The 24,616-nt window shown below is 39.6% G+C and overlaps 1 protein-coding gene across 2 annotated transcripts in view; it reads right to left on the bottom strand.

The window, feature by feature from the left end:
* Window positions 1–23,303, bottom strand: part of TPPP (tubulin polymerization promoting protein) — a 52,368-nt gene extending 29,065 nt beyond the window's left edge. Inside the window, exons 1-2 of one of the 2 annotated variants that reach the window (XM_054164005.1) lie at window positions 23,170–23,303; window positions 9,353–9,667 (exon numbers count right to left, since the gene is read on the bottom strand). In XM_054164005.1, coding sequence (XP_054019980.1) covers window positions 9,353–9,663 — 311 coding nt within the window. In that variant the 5' untranslated portion in view covers window positions 9,664–9,667; window positions 23,170–23,303. The remainder of the gene's footprint in view (window positions 1–9,352; window positions 9,668–23,169) is intronic. The other variant, XM_054164006.1, reaches the window with a different exon arrangement.
* Between the last annotated feature and the right edge of the window lie 1,313 nt (window positions 23,304–24,616).

Raw genomic sequence — 24,616 nt, 5'->3', positions numbered from 1 at the left:
TATTCCATTCTGTATACGTTACGCTCAGTATAAAACTGAGGTACCATGAAGGTCAAGCTCTCTCTTCCCCTTCTTCTATGGCCAGCATCTGAGAAGGACACTATCCATTCTATCTTAGCTTCCAATCCATGCTTTTCTAGTTCATAAGTTTCTCTCTCTTACTCCTTTTCTTTTCCCCTTTGGGAAGAGAGAGATGCAAATAGAGAGTGTCTGTCAAGCCAGCCACACACCTTCCACTGCAGACTAGAAAGCAACCCAAAACTAATGGGGCTGACTTGCCCAAGACAAAAAATAAGGCAAAAAGCCCTCTAAAACCCCACAAGATCTCTTAACCAGAGCCCTACTTCTGCTATAAACCAGCAAATGTCTTTGTAATCCACAAGCATCTTATGCCACACAGTTTAGCAACTACCAAGCACTATGTGTGGTATCATGCAGCATTCTGTATCAGCTGGGAAATGAATCACCCACCACTGTAAGTTTTCATGTGATGTCTATTTTCATGAAAAGGCATTTTAAAAGCCATAACCTGCATACACTATTAGGAATACAGGATGTATCCATTTTACACACACAAAACAAGCCTGCATAACACCAAATGAATCTTAACCCTTCTTCTCAGAAGTGATCATTGATTTACTTTTAGAATGTCTGCCTCTTAGCAAGAAAGAAAAGAGTTGCTTTGCTATTTTTTTTTTTTTAATAAAAAGTGTTTTAAGGGTAAAGTGCAAAAGCCAACATTGGATTTAGCTTCTTGAGAAGAAGAGGAATTAAGATCCGATTTCATTTCAAATAAAATATAGGTGATGGGACAAAGAACAATTTCTGTTGTAAGTTACCTACCCCTCACTACAACAAATAGACATTGAGGTGGTGGAGCATGTCCAGAGAAGTGTAATGAAACTGGTGAAAGGTCTAGAGCACAAGTCTAACGAGGAATGGCTGAGGGAACTGCGTTTGTTTAGTCTGTAGAAGAGGAGGCTGAAGGGAGATGTTTTCTCTTTCTGAGAGATCTACAACTACCTGAAAAGAAGTTGTTCTGAGGTGAGGGTTGGTCTATTCTCCCAGGGAACAAGCAAGAGGATGACAGGAAAAAGCCTAAGGTTGCACCAGGGGAGCTTTAGATCGGATATTAGGAAACTTTCTTCACTGAAAGAGCAGTTAAGCATTGGAGCAGGCTGCCCAGGCAAGTGGTGGAATCACCATCCCTAGGAATGTTCAAAAAACATGTAGATGTGGTGTTTAGGGACATGGTTTAATGGTGGACTTGGCAGTGTCAGGTTTATGGTTGGACTGAATGATTTTGGAGGTCTTTCTCAACCTTAATGATTCTGTGATTCTACATTTCCACGTGTAACTGCACAGCTTCATAATTTGCCTGGAAGGGGGAGATTTATTAGCACAGATTATGTTCTGTGCTAATAAGCATTCTGTATCCACTTAAAATTTATTTCACCATGCAGACATATTAAAGTACATGAGTTAACTGCTATGCCTACTTCATGCGTGAAGTAGGATTACACAAATCAGATTCTATGTCACTGGTAATGACAGTGCTCTGTAGGGAGGTAAAACACAAGCTTATATATAAAGCAAAGCACATAGTAGTTATAAGACAATTTCATGCCCATTTACATATTTTAAAAACTTGAGAGGCTTCAGTACATCTCTGTTGAATACAAATTAGAGAAACCTCCTGGAGATATATTTGTTTTGAATACATACAAGTGTCAAGGTGCCATTCTTTTCAAATATATTAGGAAAGCAAGAATTATCACATTTTTTCAATACAGAGACAACCATCTTAGCTGACAAATGCAAGAAGCATGTACTCATTCTTGTCAAGAGTGGTTATCTTGCCAGCTGCTTAGAGCAAACATCATCCATTTTAGTTCTTTCAGTCTTGCAGCAATAGTGAACTGGTGCTGAATTAAGACCCATCTGGTCTCACGTGGAAGCACTCCTGTAGACAGACCTGACTGAGTCAGACTGTGGGAACTAAGCTAAACAGCTGACTGTGCAAGATGTACTAAGGATAGGGTAGGGGTGGAATTGCTCAAAAGTCAGGACACAATAAAGTGTGTTGTGAAGATTCTCCATGGGAACAAAACCTTGCTTTCTCAAAAAGATGGAGGAAAGTTTTCTGGCCTTTAGAACACATGGCTTCCTCAGCAACAAGAAAACATGTCACAGCAATATAAGAAACTATTAATGGAATTTGAGACAACAATTATGCTTTCATTTGATCTTTTACCAAAAATATTTCAGAGGGCAGGGAAAAAGGTATATTTGCAAAGCTTCTGTAGATTAACCAGTCTTCAAAATCAAGCCAGTATAGAATCACAAAAATTTGTTTAAAATTTAACACATAGTAACATCAAAACAAACAAATGTTTCCATGGAGACAACTACCTAAATAAATGCTCACACTTGGATCCAAGGCATGAAACATCACCCAGGCTTGCCTGCAACATAGTAACATGCCAGTGTAAACAGAAATATATTTATTTTTCTATCTAATAATGTCATAGAATTAGCAGTTTTATCACAGTGCTTAAACTATATTCTTACAGTGCTGAGTGGTAACACTTCTAAAATAAGAGCAGAGGTATTTATATTAGGGCTATTACTATTACCATATTAACTACATACAGCAAGTGGAGTATGTGTATGGCATAGCTAACATATCAAAATTCTCACAGCAGTTGTTGACCTCAGTAAACAAAGAAATTGAACTTCCTAAGGCAAAGTGCCAGAATGGTGGTCAGAGATCAGTAACACGTACTCTTCTTTAGCATTCTGCTGTCCTTAATACAAAAACTCTGAAGTTCTTAGACTGTAGTGTTACTGTCTTGCTGGATTAAGAATGCAGCCCGTATTATTTTTCATACTAAACACAGAATAATTCTGTGCCCTTCTCCTGTGTCACCAGTGAGCTTGTTTTCTCCAAGGCAGTAAGATTTGCTATACTGCTATTTGACCTCTGCAAGCACAAGACACACAGCCTACTGGAGTGAGTGCAGAGGAGGGCAAGGAAGCTGGTGAAGAGCCTGGTGAATAAATCCTATGAAGAGCAACTGAAGGAGCTGGGGCTGTTTAGTTTGAAAAAGAGGAGGCTGAGGGGAGACCTCATTGCTCTCTACAGCTACTTGAAAGGATGTTGTGGAGAGGCTGGTGCTGGTCTCTTCTCACAGGTACTAAGTGATAGAACAAGAGGGAATGGCCTCCAATTGTGACTAGGTAGGTTTAGACTGGACATTAGGAAGAAGTTTTTCAGAGAAAGAGTGGTCAGGCACTGGAATGTGCTGCCCAGGGAGGTGGTTGAGTCACCAACTCTGGATGTATTTAAAGGTCATTTGGATGTAGTGCTTGGGGATATAGTTTAGGGGTGAACCTTGTGGAGTAGGGTTATTGGTTGGACTTGGTGATTCTGAGGGCCTTTTCCATCCTGAGTAATTCTGTGAGAAAACTAACATAAATTAAGATAAAAGAAACAGTCAGTTCATGAGGAAAACTTCCAAGAAGGCAGGCAATGATTTCAGATACTAAAAAGGTACCCATGGAATTCCCCTTGTCATGAAAGTCATTCATTTTCAAATGCACGTATGCAAGTAGACATCTCTAAATTCAGTAGATTCCAGTTGAATCACCATTCTTGATTTGCAAAATATAAGAGAAGTCTATTTAAGGTTCAGACAATACATTAAAAATGAATGCTTGGGATGACCTATTATTACTAAAACCCTACATCATAGAAGTCTGATCTAAAGGAAAATGCAAATTATTATTACAAAAATGGTGAAATCCTATTTTTGTTCCTGTCATGAAAATTTCACATACAGTAATCTATGAAAACTTTCATTCTTCTAGAATATCACAGTATCACATTATCACCAAGGTTGGAAGAGACCTCAAAGATCAAGTCCAACCTGTCACCACCGACCATGGCACCAAGTGCCACGTCCAATCCCCTCTTAAACACTTCCAGGGACAATATGATTGTATCCTTGTCTTTCAGTACAGCAGTGAATTTAGGGACCAGTTAAAAATACATAAATTACTTCTTACAAAGTCTTTTCAGGCTTTTTAAATTTTTTTAACAATGATATGAGCAGATTTTTCAGACAAAGGGTTGCTTAATTTTTGGCATTTAAAGACAAAAAGCTATCCTGATACCAATTAGCAAAAGAGGTATTTTACATACCTGTAAGCAAGGAGCTAGCTTTGAAATTAAAATACACCCAGCAACCATAATGCTATGCAGTCCAATGAACACATGAGAAAGGAGTACAACATCTCAAGTTTTGACTGTGAAGCTATAAAATACAGTAAGGGAATCTTCCTACATAATTGCATTTAGTTACGTACACTTTTGTTGGTTTTGGTGCACTTTTAATAGAACAGATTTCATCCCATAAATTACTTTAAAGCCTTGTAATCCAATTTTTTTTCTTTTTTGCCTTTCCAGGTACATGGATAGAAAGACAGAAATATTATGAGATGTCTTTATTGTAACCTAAAAAAAATAAATTGCATTACTGTTCTACTTATAGAAGCAGCAGCCTATCCCAGCTATATTAATGCAATCCAAATAGTTGGCATAAACGTATGTGGTTCTCATCTGATCTCTAGGGATACAACTTATAAACATTCATACACATGAGGTTTGTTTTTTCATTCCAAGCAATTCCATTGCAAAATTCACTGCTGCTTAACTTCTTCTATTTTCTGAGCTGACAATACAGTTTTTACCACGGGGGGGAAAAAAAGGGGGGGGGGGGCAGAAAAAGACATCTATTAAATAATTTAACACAACACAACATTAAAATCTATGAAATTTGAAGGATTTGTGAGATCCATAAGAAATTACAAATTACTGCTAAACAAAAATATTTGGGGGGGAGGGGAAAAGAGCAGACCACCCTCAATCTACATCTTTTCTTACCAAATCATGCAATTCTGATGTTTTTTCTTTCATGTCTATTAGATCATTCCTTTTTTCCTAAAGTGCATACAAATACTGTGCTTATGTGAAGGCTTTCAGTGGACCTTTATGCAAGATAAATAGACAAATTACACTTCAGTCTGACCTGATATTCTCTCACTAGAAGGAAAACAGCATTCTACACTTCTTTTCTAATTTGTAACAAAGGTTAATCAGAATTTCCTTTATAGCAACACAATCTTAACCATAAATGAATTAATCTCTGAAAGACGCACACACAGTTGCAGCTTTGAAGAAGTATCAGGCACTTTTCAAACTTTCCACAATTTTTGTTCACCTGCTTTGGCAGAGGTGGGGAGGGGGATGTTGAGCCTAGAAAAATGTTCAGTACTTCTCAGGACTGAACTAATAAATCTCTCCTCCAGCACAGAAAATCAGAGAATAAAATACTGTATTTCAGTAGCTCTTAGGTAATCATATAGAATCAGTAAGGTTAGAAAATACCTCAATGATCATCAAGTCCAACCTGTCACCCAAGACCTCGTGACTACTAGACCATGGCACCAAGTGCCACATCCAATCCCCTCTTGAACACCCTACTAATTTCCCTGTTACTTCATCTTCAACACATAGTTCCTAACTATTTTGCCAGTATCTGCAGCAGAACAATAAATGATGCTTGGGCACGTTAGCAAGATGATGAACATGGGAGTTTATATACAGATATAGTAATTCACAAATCCAAGGAATAATTCTGCTAATTATTTTCTAGAATTTGAACACCATGTTCCATTGTCATAAATTATAAATATAGATGGATAAAAAATAAACCCTGCTAAACATGGTGGCTTCCCAGTAATAAACTCAACAAAATATTTTGGGAAGTTCTACCACAATGATAGATGGCAGTTGTAGTCAGGTCTGAAATAAGCCCTCTTATCTCTGAGTGTGTTCTCTGATCAGACCATAACTGGCAACATCCTCCAGCCCCATCTCACTGAGCCACTGTGGCACATCACAAGAATCCCAGGGCAGAGTCCATCTTTTGAGACACAGTCTAGATGACGAACCTAAAACCAGCTAAGTACAGAGCCTTCTGATAGTCAGCAGCATAACTCCTCTTGAGGCATGGAAGCAGTACTCTGCACTTTGAGGAATCTGATCTTTTATAGCATTGAATGCTCTTTATTCAACACGGTGAAAAATCCAGGTTGTTAAAAAACCTTAGTGCTCTGCTAGTAAAAAGGTGCTTACAGAAAGGAAACAAGTAAGAGTTTACTTTGTGTGACTGTTTCAGTGCAGCACCAAATCTATCATTATCTTTTGCCTTAGGGTTAAATGTGAAGCAGAAGGAAAGCAAGATGTTTGAATATGCTTGAGAAACCTAGTATACGCAGCCTCATAGGCTTAAGCCTCCTAAGTTCATGGAGTGGTTTTGGTTGGAAAAAGCCTTTATGATCATTGAGTCCAACCATCAACTTAACACCACCATGCTCACCAAACCATGTCCTGAAGTGCCAAGTCTATTTGTTTTCTGAACAATTCCATGGATGATGACTCTACCACTTCCCTGGGCATAATGTTCCAATGCTTGACCACGTTTTCAGTAAAACCTTTTTTACTAATATCCAATCTAAACCTCCCCTGGCAAAACTTGAGGCTATTCCTCCTGTTCTATCACTTGATACTAGATAGAACAGACCAGCACTCACCATACTACAACCTTCTCTCAAGGACTTGTAGAGAGGAGTAAGGTCTCTCCTCAGCCTCCTTGTATCCAGACTAAACAACCACAGCTCCAACAGCCACTTCTTTCAAGGCCTGTTCTCTAGACTCTTCACCAGCTTTGTTGCCCTTTTCTGGACATGCCCCAGTACCTCAATATCCTTCTTGGAGTGAGGGGCCAAAACTGAACCCAGGATTCAAAGTGCAGTCTCACCACTGCCAAGTACAGGGTCAGAACCACTTCCCCTACTCCAGCACGCCACACTATTTCTCATACAAGCCAGGATGTTGTTGGCCTTCCTGGCCACCCAGGCACACTTCTGGCTCATGTTCAGCCAGCTGTCAATCAGTACTCCCAGGTCCTCTTCGGCCTGGCAGCTTCCCAGACACTCTGCCCCAAGCCTGGAGCATTCACAGGTTTGTTGTGACCTAAGTGCAGAACCTGGCACTTGGCCTTGTTAAAGTTACAGTTTCCATTTAGGCAAGTTTAATTTAAAAATAATTTTTAGAAAAGAAGAATATGTAGAGTACATGTTATATGTACAGGAGAAAAAGTAACAATAAAAAATTAGGATACAATTGCTTTCATATCTGATGCACTTATCGTCTAAACTATGAAATACTAGACAGAGGAAAAGGTGGTGTATATCTTCCAAGAGAAATGACAGTACTTCACAGAGTTCACAGGAGAAAGGCCTCAGAAACTGCTGAACAGGCATCTCCCCACAGAGGCAGAGACAAGAACCCCTGCACTGAGTTGAGACAATCACAAGAGGATGTGTTGACATTGACCTTGAGCCTCAGGTAACTATCACCTCATAACTCATTCATGCAGAACAGAATTGGATTCCTTCTACCACGACAGGCGCCAAAACCAACACTTCTTTGTATCTGCATAGATCTATATGCCTACTGTGGAGATCTTTTATCAGTAACTTGCCCAGATACTGACATAATAAAGCAATATGAGATTTACTATTTCCTGTGATGATAGATACTGAGAAATGTTTAAGTTGATGAAAGCCAAAGAAAATTTGAAAATAAATACCAGCACTGTCTGTCATAGATCAAGAAAGAAACAAACTCTACAGATTAAACATCCATTACAAATAAGCTAGTTCACTGATAGCATATCTAATTTTGGCAACACAGTTTCCAATAAATACAAGTTGGGACTCAAAGAGAAAGTGAACTGATGCAAGAAAAAGAGGACTGGAGTGTGCCTATATAGTCCTTCCAATTGTTTAGATAAGATCCCTGAGGAGAAAGGAAACAAAGAAAGAAATCAAATGTGTAATGTCATTGTAACTGAGCACATTTACATTGGAGCACCTTTCAAGTTCAAGTGCCTTCTCTGCCTTTCTCTGCTTTGATGCTCTCTAAAGCATTAATGCTTGCAGCAAATTTTCCCAACTACTCTTGTAAACAACTCAGTTTGCATGTCTTTATCAGTGTTATGTCACAGCAGTTGAGAATACAAGCAAATAAATGTTCATACAAGCTACAAACACAACTAAGGTACCTCCCTTAAGTATGTCCTTTCACCTTATTGCTGTCTACAATTATCTGAAGGGTGGTTGTAGCCAGGTGGCAGTTGGTCTATTCTCCCAGGCAACCAGTAACAAAATGAAAGGACATGGTCCCAAGCTACACCAGGGGAAGTTTAGGCTGGATGTTAGGGAAAAATTCTTCACAGGAAGAGTGACTGGCCATTGGAATGGGCTGCCCAGGAAAGTGGTGGAGTCACCATCACTGGAAGTGTTTTTAAAAAAAGACTGGATGCAGCACTTAGTGCCAAGGTTTAGTTGATTGGATGGTGTTAGGTAATAGGTTAGACTTGATGATCTTGGAGGTCTTTTCCATCCTAGTCAATTCTGTGATTCTGTAACATGATGAGGTGTGAGACAATTTAAACAGTTACTATAGCAAAGAAAGGCAGAAAAGACAAAGCTATTAGATCATATAAAGAGAAAAGTGAAAATGATGCAATTCTTCACACAGAGCAAGAAAAAAAGAAAAGGAAAAAAAAGTTTATTTGGGGCTTCCTACAGAATATGCCCAAACAGTTGAATGTCTTGCCTTGGATTTGACAAGTTTGTGGATCAAGCTTGCCTAGCTTTTTAATCTGGGGAGAAAGTTTCACTAAAGCTCTAGCCTACTCACAAGGATAAGATATGACCACTGAGATAATCCTAACCAATTAAGCTGCATTGCAAATTCAGCATCAGTCTGGTATAGCCTTACACTGAGTGGGTGTTGTGCAGGTCCTCAGGACTGTTAGAACAATAGCTTTTAGTATATATCCTGTCTTATTCTCAGTCCTCTGAGGCTGTGTTTTGACAAGATGTAAAACTACATCCTGACTTCATTCATATCATTTACTGTAAAAACCAAACCAAACCAAACCAAGGGTTCATGAAATAGCGTGCACTTGTCCTGATCACATCATACCTCTTGGTACTGCATAACACCTAACTGAAGTCAGTTTAAGATAGCAGGACAGAAGCTGAAAGCTGTATCCTTAGACAAAGCATCATAGTTTCATAAAGTAACAAGAAAGATATTGATTGTGACAAAGACACAGTGTGCATCACAACAACTGCAGTCAACAGAAGATAAATTTAGATGATACCTACAAAACATGTTGGGAAGACAAGGTAACAATGCCAGAAAGGAACTTACTTGATTTTACTGAAGACAATGTCAACATCTGTGATTGTCACGTTCTTTCCATCTATCACATGACAGTCCTTACATAGCTTTGACCAGTTCTTCCCATGCATTTCTTTTCCTGTGGCTCTTGTATCTCCATGGATGGCAAATTTTCTAAAGGCCTCTTCCAGAGCACTTAGTTCTCCTGCCATAGCTCCCTCATGGGAGCTGTTTGAATCACAGGATAATCGTTTTGCTGCTCGGTCCTTTGTTGGATCTGAAGGAGACTTTGGAGGAGTCCTATTCACGGGTTTGGTCGACTTTGCTTTATTGTCAGCCATTGTGCTACAAAGAAGAGGAGGGTAAACTCATTACATTAATTTGCATTATTTTACTTTCTGTTAAGCTACAGCCTATAGTCCATGTCACAACTGATGGAGATTGAGCAGCATATAAACTTCGCAAGAGCTCAGCGTTCTCCATCATGAAAAAACAGTCTCTACATAGAACTCTGCCCATCGAGAAATTCTAGCATATAAATAAAAGCAAAAAAAAAAAAAAAAGTCAATGAAAGAACACTCCAAAATAGGTTACAAACCTAATTTCACCATCATAACATCAGCCAACTAAATAAAACATTAATATTTGGGGTTTTTTTCTTTTTCTTTTTTTTTAATGGCAATAATCACTGTAGTTGTTCTACTGATTGGAATTAAGGTGTGCCCTTTACATTGCAGGCATTACTACCTACTTTTTTATTTCTGAAGGAACAACGAACAGCTCTCTATTTTCTGGACTGTGCTTTTAAATTATTTTTTATTGAAAAGTTAAATACCTTGAAAGTACAGTAAAAATACTGATATTATAACCCTTATGTATAATGTAACCCTTTATATAATGTAAGGGCTAAGAAGAAAGCAAGCCTCAGAAATGCTTAGAAAAGTCTCTCAAGTTTATGCCCAAAGAACTAAAGTGTGGGAAGAGGGCTGTTTTCAGATAGCTTTAGAAGACTATAAGGAAGATTTGCCTTTGCTCCCGTTAGAAAAAGTTATGTTTTGTCTTTGAGAGTAATGTAAACACCTTGTAACTGAAGGAGGGAAGCTTGGCAGAATTTGGTTGGATGTGTTAAAATAGTGTTTTGTTATTTTGACCTATTGTATGCCTTGATTACACGTATGCCAGTAGAAAATGACCAATTGAGATGTGACACATGTGCCTTCTGATAGGCTATAGAATTTTGCTGTAAAACCTAATAAACATCTTTGCCAACTTACATCTTGTCCTGAAAGCATCGGTCGAGGCCAATCCAACATCTATAAAACATCTATAGAACATCTATACTTTTACACTAAAGCTGTGGAATTAATTTAGAATGGAGATCCATGATCCCCAACAGGGGATGCCACCACTGCAAGGAACAACTTACAGATTATTCTATGTTCATATAGAATCATTAAGGTTGGAAAAGGCCTTTAACACCACCATGCCCACTAAATCATGTCCCAGAGTGCCATGTCTGTATGTTTTCTGAACACCTTCAAGGATGATGATGCCACCACCTCCTTAGGTAGCATGTTCAAATGCTTAACCACCCTTTCAGTGAAGAAATGTTCCCTCATATCCAATCTAACCTTGCCTGGTGTTTGAGGCCATTTCCTCTTATCCTGTCACTAGTTACCTGGGAGAAGCAACAGACCCCCTTTCAGATAGTTGTAGAGAGCAATGAGGTCTTCCCCTCAGCCTCCTCCTCTCCAAACTAAAGAATCCCAGTTCCTTCAGCCAATCTCCATAAGACATGTCCATTAGACTATTCACCAGCTTTGCTGCCTTTCTCTGAACACCTTTCAGCAACTCAGTACTGCTGTGATGGACGCAGAATACACACCAGCAAAAAGCAAAGTGTCTATGTTAATGTCTGTATAGGATATTCACAGAATCACAGAATCACCAAGGTTGGAAGAGACCTCAAAGATCATCAAGTCCAACCTGTCACCACAGACCCCATGACTAAACCATGGCACCAAGTGCCACGTCCAATCCCCTGTTGAACAACTCCAGGGATGGTGATTCCACCACCTCCCTGGGCAGCCCATTCCAATGACTAACGACTCTCTCAGTGAAGAACTTTCTCCTCACCTCAAGCCTAAACTTCCCCTAAGTCACAAAAGAAGGTGGAGATCTGCTACAGTAAAGTGTGTACAGCTGATATAGTTTTGTAATGTTATCTTGTGCCAAAGAAACCTTCTAGGAAGAATATCCTCCCTCTTGCTCTTATAAATTCTGTCAAGAAGGTAAGCAGTGTCTGAAGAAGGTGCCACTCTGTCTCATCCAAAATTAGAAAAAATAACCACATGCCTGCATTTAGAAGTATTTCCTAAACAAAATCTTTCCTAAGCCAATGTTAGCGCCTTCCTGGTCAACTTTGCCTAATTCCATGTCATCCATAGCCGTAATTCAACAGCACTGCAGAAGTATGTTCTAAAAAATAAGCAAACACAACAATCACTTCAAATCATGAGCTGAAACCCACATTTGAAAGAGTTTTGATTTTCTCAGTCTTGTGATTTTTAAAATGATTTTTTTGTCCATACCGCTGTCTTATACTATGACAGCTGCATCTATTGAAAGTGCATTTTACTTACTTTCAGTTGCTAACAAATTAAAACTTCATAAATGCAGCATAGGAAAAATGCTTGCAGGAGCATACTTGGCCTTGACAAAGTTCACTTCTAGACTCTCAGGTACCAAAAATTAACTTTGAAGCAGGGTGCTGTGAGTAATTCTGTGACAGAGAGGGGCAGGATAGCACATAAAAAGCAGTTTTTAATAGTGAAATTTGGTGAGCAGCGCAGAATAATTTCCCAGAAATCCTCACTATCTAAAGCAGAAAGTCAAGGATAGATTAAAACTAGGGCTGCACTGTGTTTGCCAAAAGTCATGAAGCAAGTCTTTTGTTGAACCATAATTACAGTTTACTTGTTAAAATCTTGGGTAAGAGTTTGAAAGTTATTAAAAAGAAGCTACTTGGTTTACAAAAACAATGACTTAGCCTCAACTTAAAATTGCATTTCTTAACACTAGAAACACCATACTTTGAAGAGGGATACATGTTAGTGTACTACATTAGAAAGTAAAAAAAAAAAAAAGCACAATAAAGAACATGAAATCAGACTTTTAACAAGGTCAGCTCCCTTAACTTTTGTTAGTGGTTAGAGACAAAGATGATCATGCCATGTTGATGAAATGATCTCTCAAAGAGAAATACAGAATTACCAATTTGCCTAAATCTCAAGATCAAGTGCAGTTTTGATATCCTTCTTTTTCCTGGACCAAGGGATTGGAAAGCGCTTGCTAGCTTCTGTTAGGTAAGTTAGAAGTGAGAAAAGGAAGTGACCATTCTAAAATACCAGTTCTAAAATTTGGTAAAACAAATTAAGGCACCATTCAAATGCACAAGATGGGCAAATGCTGACTATAACAATTAGACATAACCACAGATATATGCCTTCCATCACTATCCAGAATGTCTAATATGCACGCAGTTTGATAATACTTTATTTCCAGAGCCAGCAGAGGGAAGGAAGCTGGGACTACCCACCAATCCCATCCTTTTCAAATACTGCTGCCTGTCCCACCATTTCAAGTAGCCATATAATACCAAGAGAGAGGTATAAGCACATGCTGGAGTTCAGAAGGGTTTGTGAAAGAACAAGTGTCCCAAAATAGTGGAGTTCCACAAAGCCATAGAATATTTAGACATTTTTGTGTTATGAACACACATTTTTGTGAATATTTAGACATTATTGTGTCATAAACTCCTGTGTGTCATGTAATACCCCCTTAACAACATGAAAAAAAACATTCTTGTCCCTCCTCTCAAACTGCAATAGGTTTACATTATTCAATTATTAACTTAACATTTAAATATTTTATATTTATATAAAATGCTATTACATATAATTATGGCATACATCTTATTATAGGAATGTTTATAATAATATATTTTATAATTGCTATATTTCTAAGTAATTATGACTACTTATTTTTATAATAAGCATAATACTATATATATAAATTATTCTATTATATAACACAGCACACTACACAGAGATTAAAGCAGGGATCAAACTGACTGAGGTCATAATTTACTCATGCTAAAACAGACAGAAAGTGCAGATGGGTATTCTTGGCATATGTCTAACGTGTTAGAAAGAGCATTCTCATATCATCAAGCATCCTTTCTGCCAAAGACTACAATACATTCTCACCTGCAAACAGACAACTGGAATTACTCCCCTGAAGTAATGCATTAAATTGGACTCTTAAAACAAAAGGACGACCAGGTATTGCTTCTGCAAATTTCAGCTGCTGATTCTCATTAGCTGCATGAATACTGGGTACATATAAATAAGCCAAATTCCTCAGTACCAACCAACCATCAGATCTACCAATAGACTTCTGTTCATTTACACCCTCACATATTCACATCCTGCAGGGATTCTGGTACAGCACTGATGTAGGTTTGATGGAATTGCACTTCCAAGTAAGCCATCTCTCAGCACCAACAAGGAAGACTCGAAGTCTTATTAAAACCCAAAGTATTATTACCAACAATTTCAGCAGTTCATTAAACTCTACAAAATATGCATAATATAATATCTTACCTGGTCAGATTTCACTGGGGCACCTTCTCTGCCCAGTCCTGGAGATGTGATGCATGACTAGTCTGCTCTGGAAGTGCAGACAGCTTAGTATTTGCATCTGAAGTTAGTATTACTGCCATGTCACAGACAGAGAAACCAAAGCAGAAGGATGAAGAAATGTGTTTAATTCTGCTGTCAGAGTTCAGAACATGAGAACGCTGGGACTTGCACTTTGAATTGCTTTAATTACAAGGCCACATAAAGCAGGTATGTGATTATACGGAGTAATCTGAAGAACCAGTGTTCTCTGACCCTATGGAGGAAATATTGCCTCACTAACTGCAAGTGTATTAACTTAGTTTACAGTTTGCACAAAAAAACTGTTTTTTTCTAAAAGAAAAAAAATTAATGGGAAAATCAGAAGTGTGACTGCCTAGCTTTCTTTTGGGCTATAACATGTAGTATCTCATCTGCTTCGTCTAGCTTTCCTCTAGCATGCTAAGAATATTCTGTCCAAATATAACTTGAATTGCTTTCATTTGCAGCAAGTATTGCAAAGCCAGTTTTTAATGGAAGTCTTCTTGCATCATTAACTGCCAAGGAAACCAATAAGAAAATTAATTAAGAGTGTATTTGTCTAAGAGAGCACTAGAATACTAAAACACTACAGTACATTTTACAGCCTCAGATACAAAACAATTGATATAAAAGGCATTTTAAAAGTTTGCCCTTTGGAATATTCATCAAACAAGAATTAGCTAAAATGACATCAAAACTCCTGTTTAAACATTCAGTTTAAACTTGCCAATAGCAGAAAGCATTCAAGCATTAAGCAGACCGGTGTTCAAGAGACAGATTGATGAATTTGGAGAAAAGATTCACTAGCACAATGGCACAGTTGCAGTGCAATAATGGTATCACTAACATCTGCTCTTTTCTGCAATGCTCACCTTTTGCACATGCCAACCTTTTCTCATGCACAACACTTAGCTTCACTGCAACTTGAAAGGAAACACTGCAAGACCCTGAAACTATGTATACACTGAAGATCAGGTCATCCTACAGCTAAAACCCAAACTTTGCAGTGCAAAACCCTCATCTTGAGCCCAAAGACAGTAATTTGGATAGAACAACAACGAGTATCTGCTCGTGTTCTGTCCAAGCCATAACCACTCCCCAAGTTCTGAACCCTTTCTAACATAACATCCCATTCAAGAAGCAAACATCTACAATTCTGTCCTTGACTTCCTTCTGTTCTGCAATTGCTTTTGCTGTTGCTTTTACACGAGGTACTGAAGGTTCTCTTCTGTTTATAGTCACACCATAGAATTTTGGCCACGTCTTAGAGTGGAGATGGTACCCTAACTGTGTCCTAAATATCCACCAAAATATAATCTAAAACAAAGCTTCCCTAGAAAGTGTTTCTGCAACTTCCTTGACAGCAGTAAATTCTGTTCAGTGAGACAGTAAAGTAGCTAATCCACAGTACAAACCCCAGACTGCTCTAACTGTAAAATGTCACCTACAGGTTATAAAAATACAGCTCTTTCACACATTGTATTCCATTTTTGCTAGTCCTCAAGCCAAGAATGAGTATGAAAGCTTTCCAACACTCTTACTCTTCCTAACAAGTATTCAGACAAAAAAAATGCCCTAGCTTATGAGTGAATTTCATCCAGCTGATCTTCCTTGCACACCCTCACCTCCCAAAGAGGGAATGGAATATAACAGACTAGTCTACAAAAGCATCTACACATGTATTTGGAAGGCAAAGAAAAAACACATTCAGCTAGGTAGCATCTCTTATGCATGTGATCACATGAGATATCTGAATGAATGCTCAAGAAAACAGTTGTTTGGAATCTACCAATTTTATTGTGAACTAGGAGTAGAGAAAACAGAGAGAGGCAGTAGACCCCTTGCAATGTCATTAACTTGGCAAATTGAGATGCCTGGTATTACATCAAGATTTGAAGAACCATATGTTGTTAACATTAACAATTTTACTTCTATCTAAACCTTACAATAAGCTTCCTACTTCTGTTCAATTCTCTTATGAATGCATCAGCCTCAACCTCTCCACACCTGCATTATCAGCTCCTCAGCCTAGACAAACCATCAGCCTTCCTAAAGATACTTCTTAAATAGTCTTAAACCTGAAAGGTCACTGGCTTTTAGAAAATAGGCATACTACAAAGAATTCTGCCTTCAAGCACACAACCTAGTAGTTTTAGGAAGGGTGTTGACTTGCTGGAACATGTCCAGAGAAGGGCAACAAAGTTGGTGAGGCGTTTGGAACACAAGCCCTATGAGGAGAGACTGAGGGAGCTGGGGTTGCTTAGCCTGGAGAAGAAGAGGCTCAGGGGAGACCTTATTGCTCTCTACAGCTACCTGAAGGGAGGTTGGTCTCTTCTCCCCAGCAACCAGCACCAGAACAAGAAGACATGTTGTTAAGTCTCAGGCTGCTCCAGGGGAGGTTTAGGCAGGAGGTTAGGAAGAAATTCTACACGGAGATAGTGATTGCCCATTGGAATGTGCTGCTCAGGGAGGTGGTGGATTCACCATCATTGGAGGTGTTCAGGAGGAGAATTGACAGCGTGCTTGGTTGCATGGTTTAGTTGATTAGGTGGTGTTGGATGATAGGTTGGATGCGATGATGTCGAGCGTCTCTTCCAACCTGGTTTATTCTATTCTATGTTGTTACTTGCTTTTACTTTCCACTCCTCTGCTGAACCTTCCTTTTACAGCTTCCCTTAAGCTTCCTTCATCATCAGAATCCAGAGTTAAGGCATTTCTCCTCTGAATTCTGCTCTGAGCACGTTTCTCCACATGATGCTTATGTGAATGACAGTCATTCATTTTCAACAGCGCAGAAGCCAAATGAGCAGAGAACAGTGCAGATCAAGCAAAGCTAACAAAACTCTATCTACATTTAAACCCATCTTTACTTAAAGAAAATGAAATTCTTTCACAGGCTTTAAGTGGAACTGAAAGGAGGAACGCCAAGTTCCCTTAATGACATCCATCTGCCCAGCACTATGGACAAGGACAAGGCTGCTAGATCATACAACTACATTAAGAGCTTGAGAAGGACACACAGGGCAATAAACACATGGTTACTCAACCTGGACAATTTTAATGTTTCTCCTTTGCAAAACAGTATTTCAGACTGTGACAAAGTCACCTATGCCATTACAGGAAAAACCTTGGTGAAACACATTATCAAGCACAGAGATTTAAAATAATGGTTGGCAAATGGCTGTTACTGTTCTATTTCCAAAAACCATTGCTATCTGTCTACATAGTTACAGCTGCAATATTAATTACATACAAAACTAAGTTTAATTCTTCATCCTTTCACTCTGAAGATCCACTTCTTATAATACTGCCTCTTCATACGTGCAAAAAATGTAACACCTATAAACAGGCACACACATCTTTCTCAGCAATAGTTCTGTTAGAACGTTTTTCTTTTAAAAGGCACACCTTCACCTCAACACTTAAATCCACACAAAAATTATTTACCTAACTAACTCTTAACTAATTCTACAACATACTGCAATACCATCATGTCATTTACACAAGGTTTCAACTGTCATGGCAAAAGCATAAATATGGGCATCCACCACATACCTATGTACTGGTGGTCTTATCACGCTTTTGTTTCCATGATGTGATTATCCCACACTTACTAAGCATTCATCCTGAGCTCTGCTGGGCTGCTCGCATTGGTAGATGAACAAAGAACCTGGACACAAATAGTTTGCAATTCCACACAAAGGCAAGGGTACAAGCCAGTGTCTAGAACAGCCTTCACAGAAGACAGTGAATATAACAACAAAAGAGGAGTCCCTACTGTTTAGGTAAGTTATTTTTCATGGTATAAAAAAAAAAATTACTTGAGAATCACATATCAGAAAAAGACTGGAAGACAACAGCTGCTCTCCACACTAGTTAGTCATGCAATTAGTTTACAGCTCCAAATAACAAGCTGGGTCTATCATCACTATAGGGTTCCTTGAATACCAGTTCTCTGACTTGTTGCCTTGCAATAATATATAGTTTGCTTAGCTTCATCTTTTTATACAGTCTACACCTTCCCCTCCCACCACCCCACCCAGAGCACACTACTAATCTGAACCTCCATAGAACTCTTTCAAAATACTCCTGCAAAAGCCATGAACAATGAAGATCCACTCCAGGAAAGAAGATGAAAGATTGCACAGCAGGGAGATGAATTCAAACATGAGTAAGATGGCTTTATGTTATCATCTATAGGTAAAAACATCAAGAGAATTAAGCTGATGGTATTGTCAAGGATGTAATTAGATCAAAGAAAACTGAGCTAACCTACAGGCTTTGAAAGCACTGTAAGATTTAATAGTCACAAAGCATCTAAGAACTGGAGATGTTGTAAGAGCTGCAAGTCATAAGACTAGATCTTTTACCACAAGAGCCTTAAAGAATTCCACCAATGTAGTTTTTCAGGTGATTGAAGTAATTTGGGTGAAGTATACAAATACTTTTGCAGAGCAACTGTATCACATACTAAATGTCTCTTTACTGTCAAAGATAATTAAAAAAAACAACAATTGAATATTCAGGCTACAACAATGCAAATTAACCATAAGACTTCCTTAGAGAAAGACAATCAACCATTTGAAACACTAAAAGTAACTTCCAGTAACAGCTCACATCCTGACATCTGCACATTGGACTTCATTTAGTACAGAAGACACACTTAGTCAAGCATCTCTGAAAGGCAGCCTTCTATCAAATGTATGCCACTAGTCTCAGATAACTAAAAATACCTAATACATAAATCATATTAGATTGTCTAAAGACCCCTTGTGTTCTTCAAGTCTGCTTGTTCAGATTTGCATGAATAAAAAAAATAAACCTGTGAGTACAGATTTTGTTCAACTATCCACAGCTCAGTACAAAACACGGAGAAGTTCCTTCACATCCATACGCTTCTGTAAGATGAAATGTTTGGGTACTGGTCCTTCTTACTGTGAAACTGGATGAGGGAGGCAGACAAAGATTTGGTTTTAACTAAACAGTAATCACTGACAAAACAATGCTTTTGTAGGCAAGACATCTTAGCACTTACATTTCCATTGCAAGATTTCCTTAGCACTGATCCAATAGAGCACCATTCCTTGACTATGCATTTAAGAACTTATTTGAACAATCATTCAGAAAGTCAAGCAAAAATTATAGCCTTGACGATGTGTTAATTTTTGTCTAAGTTCACCTGTATGCATTTTGCCAGATGCTCCAGTATTTCAACATTGTCACACAAGCATATTCTTGAGATTAGCCAAACTGGGCAAGAATTAATTTAATATTAGCACAAGCAATGGAGTCACCATCACTAGAAGTGTTTTAAAAGAGACTGGATGAGGCACTTAGTGCCATGGTTCAGTTGATTGGATGGTGTTGGGTGATAGGTTAGATTTGATGATCTCAAAGGTCTTTTCCAACCTGGTTAATTCTGTATTCTATAAACCTTGCTGCTCATGAATTGTCAACTGAATTGTTATGCTACACGTAACAAACAATAGAGAAAAACTTCCCATGTGGGTTCATGGACACACTACTGTAAGGTAAGAAAAGTAACCAGCACAAAAATCAGCCTGTTCTGCTCTCTCAGCTTGAGATAAAGTCAGAAAAAAAGCATCCCAAAACTTGAACAAGGCCATGCTACTATTTATCCTATACCACATGCACAGTGTACTTAAAGACCATATTTATATTGGAACATTTTACCAACAACATCTTCTCAATGTTCAGTTACTTTCACTATTTTGTAGTATTCTGATAACCAAACTACAATTGCAATGGGAAGTTCTTCTAGTACTTCTATGTATGAGTAATTTGGGGTGAGCAGAGTGATGTATTTGCTAAGAAATTTCTTTCTGCTGAAGGTGTGTTTGTTACTACATATTACTACATCGTGGGTTTGGGCACATAAGAGAACAAAAGAGCTAAAACAGCATATAGAAAACACTGGGGAAATAGCAAAGCAATGTGGTTTTTCGGTGTAATGCTGTGATTTGGAAACAAAAGCTGCTCCAAATGTTGGTTTTTTTAAACTACGTTGAAATGTAATGAATGGTAAAAAAATAAGTAGCTTTACAATAAAATGTTTCATCTTGGTTTGATGTATTTTATTTCATCATTTAGTCAAGGTAAGAATATTTAACCCCCTCCCCCAAACCAAGCCAACTCTTATGTTCCTTTGATACCAGAACATCTCTGAAAGAACCATGTGAGTCTTGCATTAAGTTCCATAATTCCCTTTGCTATACCATAAGAGAAAATACAAAGCTGAATAAAACATACACATCTACCTATGTATCCTTCTTAACAGCAGCTGCATTCCCTTTTTTGTACCACTTACAGTGTCTTGTTTTGTATTTTGTATCACAATCTTTTGGGGGCCAGGCCCAAGTTCATGTTTCATTGTTATATTGCACAAACACTTTAGTTAAGGTCCCTGACCACAGCTCCCAGACACCATGGGAATACAAACAGTAATCAAAATATTTCTTTTCAGCTAACTGGCAGAGGCACCTAAAAGCACTTATGCCCATAGTAGTCATGCCAGTATGGCAGACAAACACTATGGATGAGAATTATGTACCTGTTTTGGAGGGAGAAAAAACCCTCTTTGCTGCTTGCTGAAAAGAATCCATTTCATTTGTGCACAGTCTGCAAGCAGTATGCATGTACAAAGCCAGGACACAACATCAAGCCACCACACTACAGGAAAAACAATTCTTACTGTAAATTATTCTTCAATACAGGCTTTTGATTTCAGTCAAATTCTCACACTGGAGGGTTACATTATCAGAGTACAGAAAGCAAGAAAAACATCTGATATTATTTTAAAACATTCTGAGGTATGTTAAGTACAAGTACAAGCCTCTACCTATAACCAGAAAACACAAATCTCAATATAAATTGGCATAACTACATGCCTGCCTCCCTCCTTAGGAAAAAAAATAGGCGGGGAGGGGGGAAGAGATAAAGCTTTTTTTTTCCCCCCTCTCCTTTCTAATTAAGTTCAAGGTATAAGAAGTAAAATTAACTTCTTCAATACAGTTGCCTACAGAAAATAATTTGAATGAATATATTTATTATAAAAATTAAAGCACATTATTTTTCACCCCAGAGTCATCCAGAGTTTAAATTGGGCACAGAAACAACTACTTGGTGGATGTACATGGGTCAAGTGCAAGCACTGTGGGAGATTCCTATGTGAACTTCATCTGCAATTTGATCCTGGCATGGCATGCTGTCTAAGCATCACGCTGTACTATGATTTAATACTGGACATTCACTTCAGCAGTTACAAATTATGAACTATTTAAAAGACATATGACTATGACCCATGGTCGGAACAGAAGCATTCAAAACAGCCTTTTATTTTGGTTTTGGGAAGGGCAAGGCTGAGTTGGGGTAGGGGTTGTAAAAAGACGAGGCTCATCCCTAAAGGTTTTTAAAAACAGTCATTGACATTTTAAAAATAAATAATTTTTATACATTTGATAAACAGTCATGCTATTTTAAGCATGAGACTATGAACGTGTACAGCTATTTCTCTGGTTTGCTCTCAGGTTTTCACAGCACTGGAGAGAAAACAAAAATCCAAACAAACAAAAAAGCCACCAGAAAACACAAACCTTCATGTCTCATCAAGCTAGTACATGCCAAACTTCTAAAGCATGCTGTTTAACGATACTAGTTGAGAAAACAGGGTGAATGCTCAGTAAAAGTCAGTGAAAACAACAGTCTCAGATCATGTGTTTCATTTCAGGCTGGGGGTTGGGTTTGCCCCTCCTTTTCTTTTTTTAAATGAATATATATGCAGTTATGCAATACTCTGTAAAATCTGAAATTATTTGATTCCCTAAAACTGCTCATATAGACCCTGCAAAACATGGTGGGGGGATCGCTTGCCAGCAGCATCTGCAGGAAGACTCAAAGCTATCCAGATTGAAGACGCACGCTTTTCACAAATCTGCGTTCAGCACCTTGTAGCGTACGCCAAACTTCCCCATGGAAGAATTTCACCCAGGTACAACAGCTTTTAACCAGGACTGAAGAAATCCTTATTGCTGACTTGGGAGTGGTGATTTATTTGGGTTTCTTTTTCAAACCACCTACCCGGGATCACAGATTAATTGACAGGACTTTGCTTCGTTCTAGGCAAAATCTTTTGAAGAATCCTCGTCCTCTTCATCCTAGAGCACTGGACTTTATACACGGCAGTCCTTAGTCTCCCACACCTGATTTTCGTGGACGGCGCCATACAGAAGCTGTACTCAAAGACAAAATCCCTTCAGCTAATGCTTGGGCATTTGGAAAAAAGGACAAATCGCCTTTACCCATCAATCTCCATAAAAGGGATCCGTTTGCTCTGCACAAGAGCAAGAAGAAGCCACTGCAGCGGCTTAGACTTTGCTGTCGTCTCTAGATAATAGGCAACAGCAGAATATTCACGCAGCTCCTCTGGGAGACGCCGGCAGGTAGAGCCGGGCTTTCCAGCCTCTTATAGCCAACCTCCAAGCTGGCTCATTCATCCACCTGCTGCTGCAGCGCTGCCGGGGGCCAGGGAAGAGCCGCCCTGGCCCCGCGCAGGCTACAGCGGCGGGTGCCCACCCCGATGGCGGCGAGAGATGCCGTTGCCAGGGCCCAGCCCAATAAGGCAGGCAGAGGAGAACAGCTCTGCACAAAGCTCCTCTCTCCGCCGATCCCGGGAGGATGCAGAAAAATAGGGGAAGCCAGTTAATTCTGCAGAGGAAAGCTGCTGCTTCTACCACCGCCGCCGCCTTTGCCCGCAGCCCCCCGCGAACGTTACATAACGGTGAGGGCGGGCCGCCGGTCGCTCCGCAGGAGCGGAGGCCTCCAGCCCCAGGCAGCTCTGCCAACGCGCCCGCCCCCTCCCCTCGCGTCTTCATTAACTAAATAGAAATCAATTAGCCAGCGCACTAAAAAGGCAGAAGGCAGCAAGAAATATACACACCACCCACAATTCCCACCCCCAAAAAAGGACTCGTAGCGCCCGCCCCCTCCTCTCGCGTCTTCGTTAACTAAACAGAAATCAATTAACCAGCGCACTAAAAAGGTAGAAGGCATCAAGAAACACACACGCCACCACTGGGAAAAAGAAGAAAAAGGATTCGTCTCGCCCACCTCGCAAAAGGTGCACCACTCACCACCGATTCTCGAGGAGAGGCAAGTCACGCCAGCCCAACCTGACACTCGCTCAGGCAGGCTCCAGTGCTATCGGCAGACCGTGTCAAGCCGGCGCGGCGGCTCCGGCAGGCACCGCCCTCGCTGCCCGCCCCTCCGCCGCTCGCCTCCATAGGCCGGGCGGGCTGACCGGCGGGAGGCCGCTGCCGCCCTCTGCGGAGACTGAGGTAATGAATTAGCACAGAAAGAACTGATGCTGCCGCTGCCTTTGCTGCCTTAAATGGCTGGTTGCGTTTGGCGGTGCCTCGGCCTGCTCCTCCCTGCTCTCTGCTCGGCAGGAGGAGGGCAGGTGGAGCGGCTGGAGGCAGGTGGCGGGTCTGGGGGGAGGTAGAGGGGCACGCAGCCGGACAGTGACAGCCCCGGCCCGGATGGCACGGGAATCAAGGCCTGGTTCCAACAGCTTCCTTCATCTCCAGCATCCCGTTTCCCCTTCCCCACGGAGAGACTAAGGGGTGATGCAGTCCTTCCTTCGTCCCATGTTTTCTCCCTCACTATGCAGACACAGGAAACCCTCGTGGAGCTTGAGCAGGCTTGAGGGTCAAGAAGGGTCCCTGCCATGCAGCTGTACAACAGATTATGACATGTACATCTTTAAATCAGAGCCTAATTCTGAAGGCAAAATATTAATGCAATATAGATTAACAAGAAACAAGGTGTGGTAAATCACCCAGTAGAAACTATTCTCCTGATGTTTAATATGGAGCTGGTCCTACGTTATTTTCAATTATGTCTCCCATCTCATACAGTTTAGAATATAATTTTGTTTCTCTGGTAGAATGTTCTGTCCCAAAATATGCCGTCAATCTTGAAAAACATGCAGAATCAGAACACCCAAATTTAATTATATGATAGAGGTCAAATGTCACAATTTGCCCTTCATTAAGGAAAAAAGAAACAAAAACAAAACAACAAAAAAACACCAAACCAAGAATGAAAGAACAAACAGAGAGAGAAAGAAGCAAACTTCATATAATGATATAACAGATTGAGCTGGAAAGGACTTTTAAGTGCCATCTAATTCAGCCCCCCTGCAGTAAGCCAGGACATCTGCAACTAGAGCAGGATGCTCAGAGTTGTGTCCAACCTGATCTGAAATGTTTCCAGGAACAGGACATCCACCTTCTCTTCACAGCCTGTTCCACTCTATAATCACCCTCATTATGAAAAACTTCTTTATATCTAGTCTGAATCTACCCCCTCTTCTTTTAAAACCATCACCCCTTGTCCTAATGATACTAAAAAAGTGTCCCCATTTCTCTTATGGCTCCCTTTAAGCACTGAATGGCTGTAATAAACTTTGTGTGGAGCTTTCTCCTCAAGAATGAACAACTCCAATTCTCAACCTTTCCTCACAGAAGAGATGCTCCATTCTTTTGATAGTTTTTGT

Source organism: Dryobates pubescens, chromosome 9 (assembly GCF_014839835.1).
Source record: "Dryobates pubescens isolate bDryPub1 chromosome 9, bDryPub1.pri, whole genome shotgun sequence".
In the NCBI taxonomy this organism is placed as follows: Eukaryota; Metazoa; Chordata; class Aves; order Piciformes; family Picidae; genus Dryobates; species Dryobates pubescens.
Note: the sequence above shows the minus strand (reverse complement) of the source record. Positions and strands in the feature narration are given on the sequence as shown.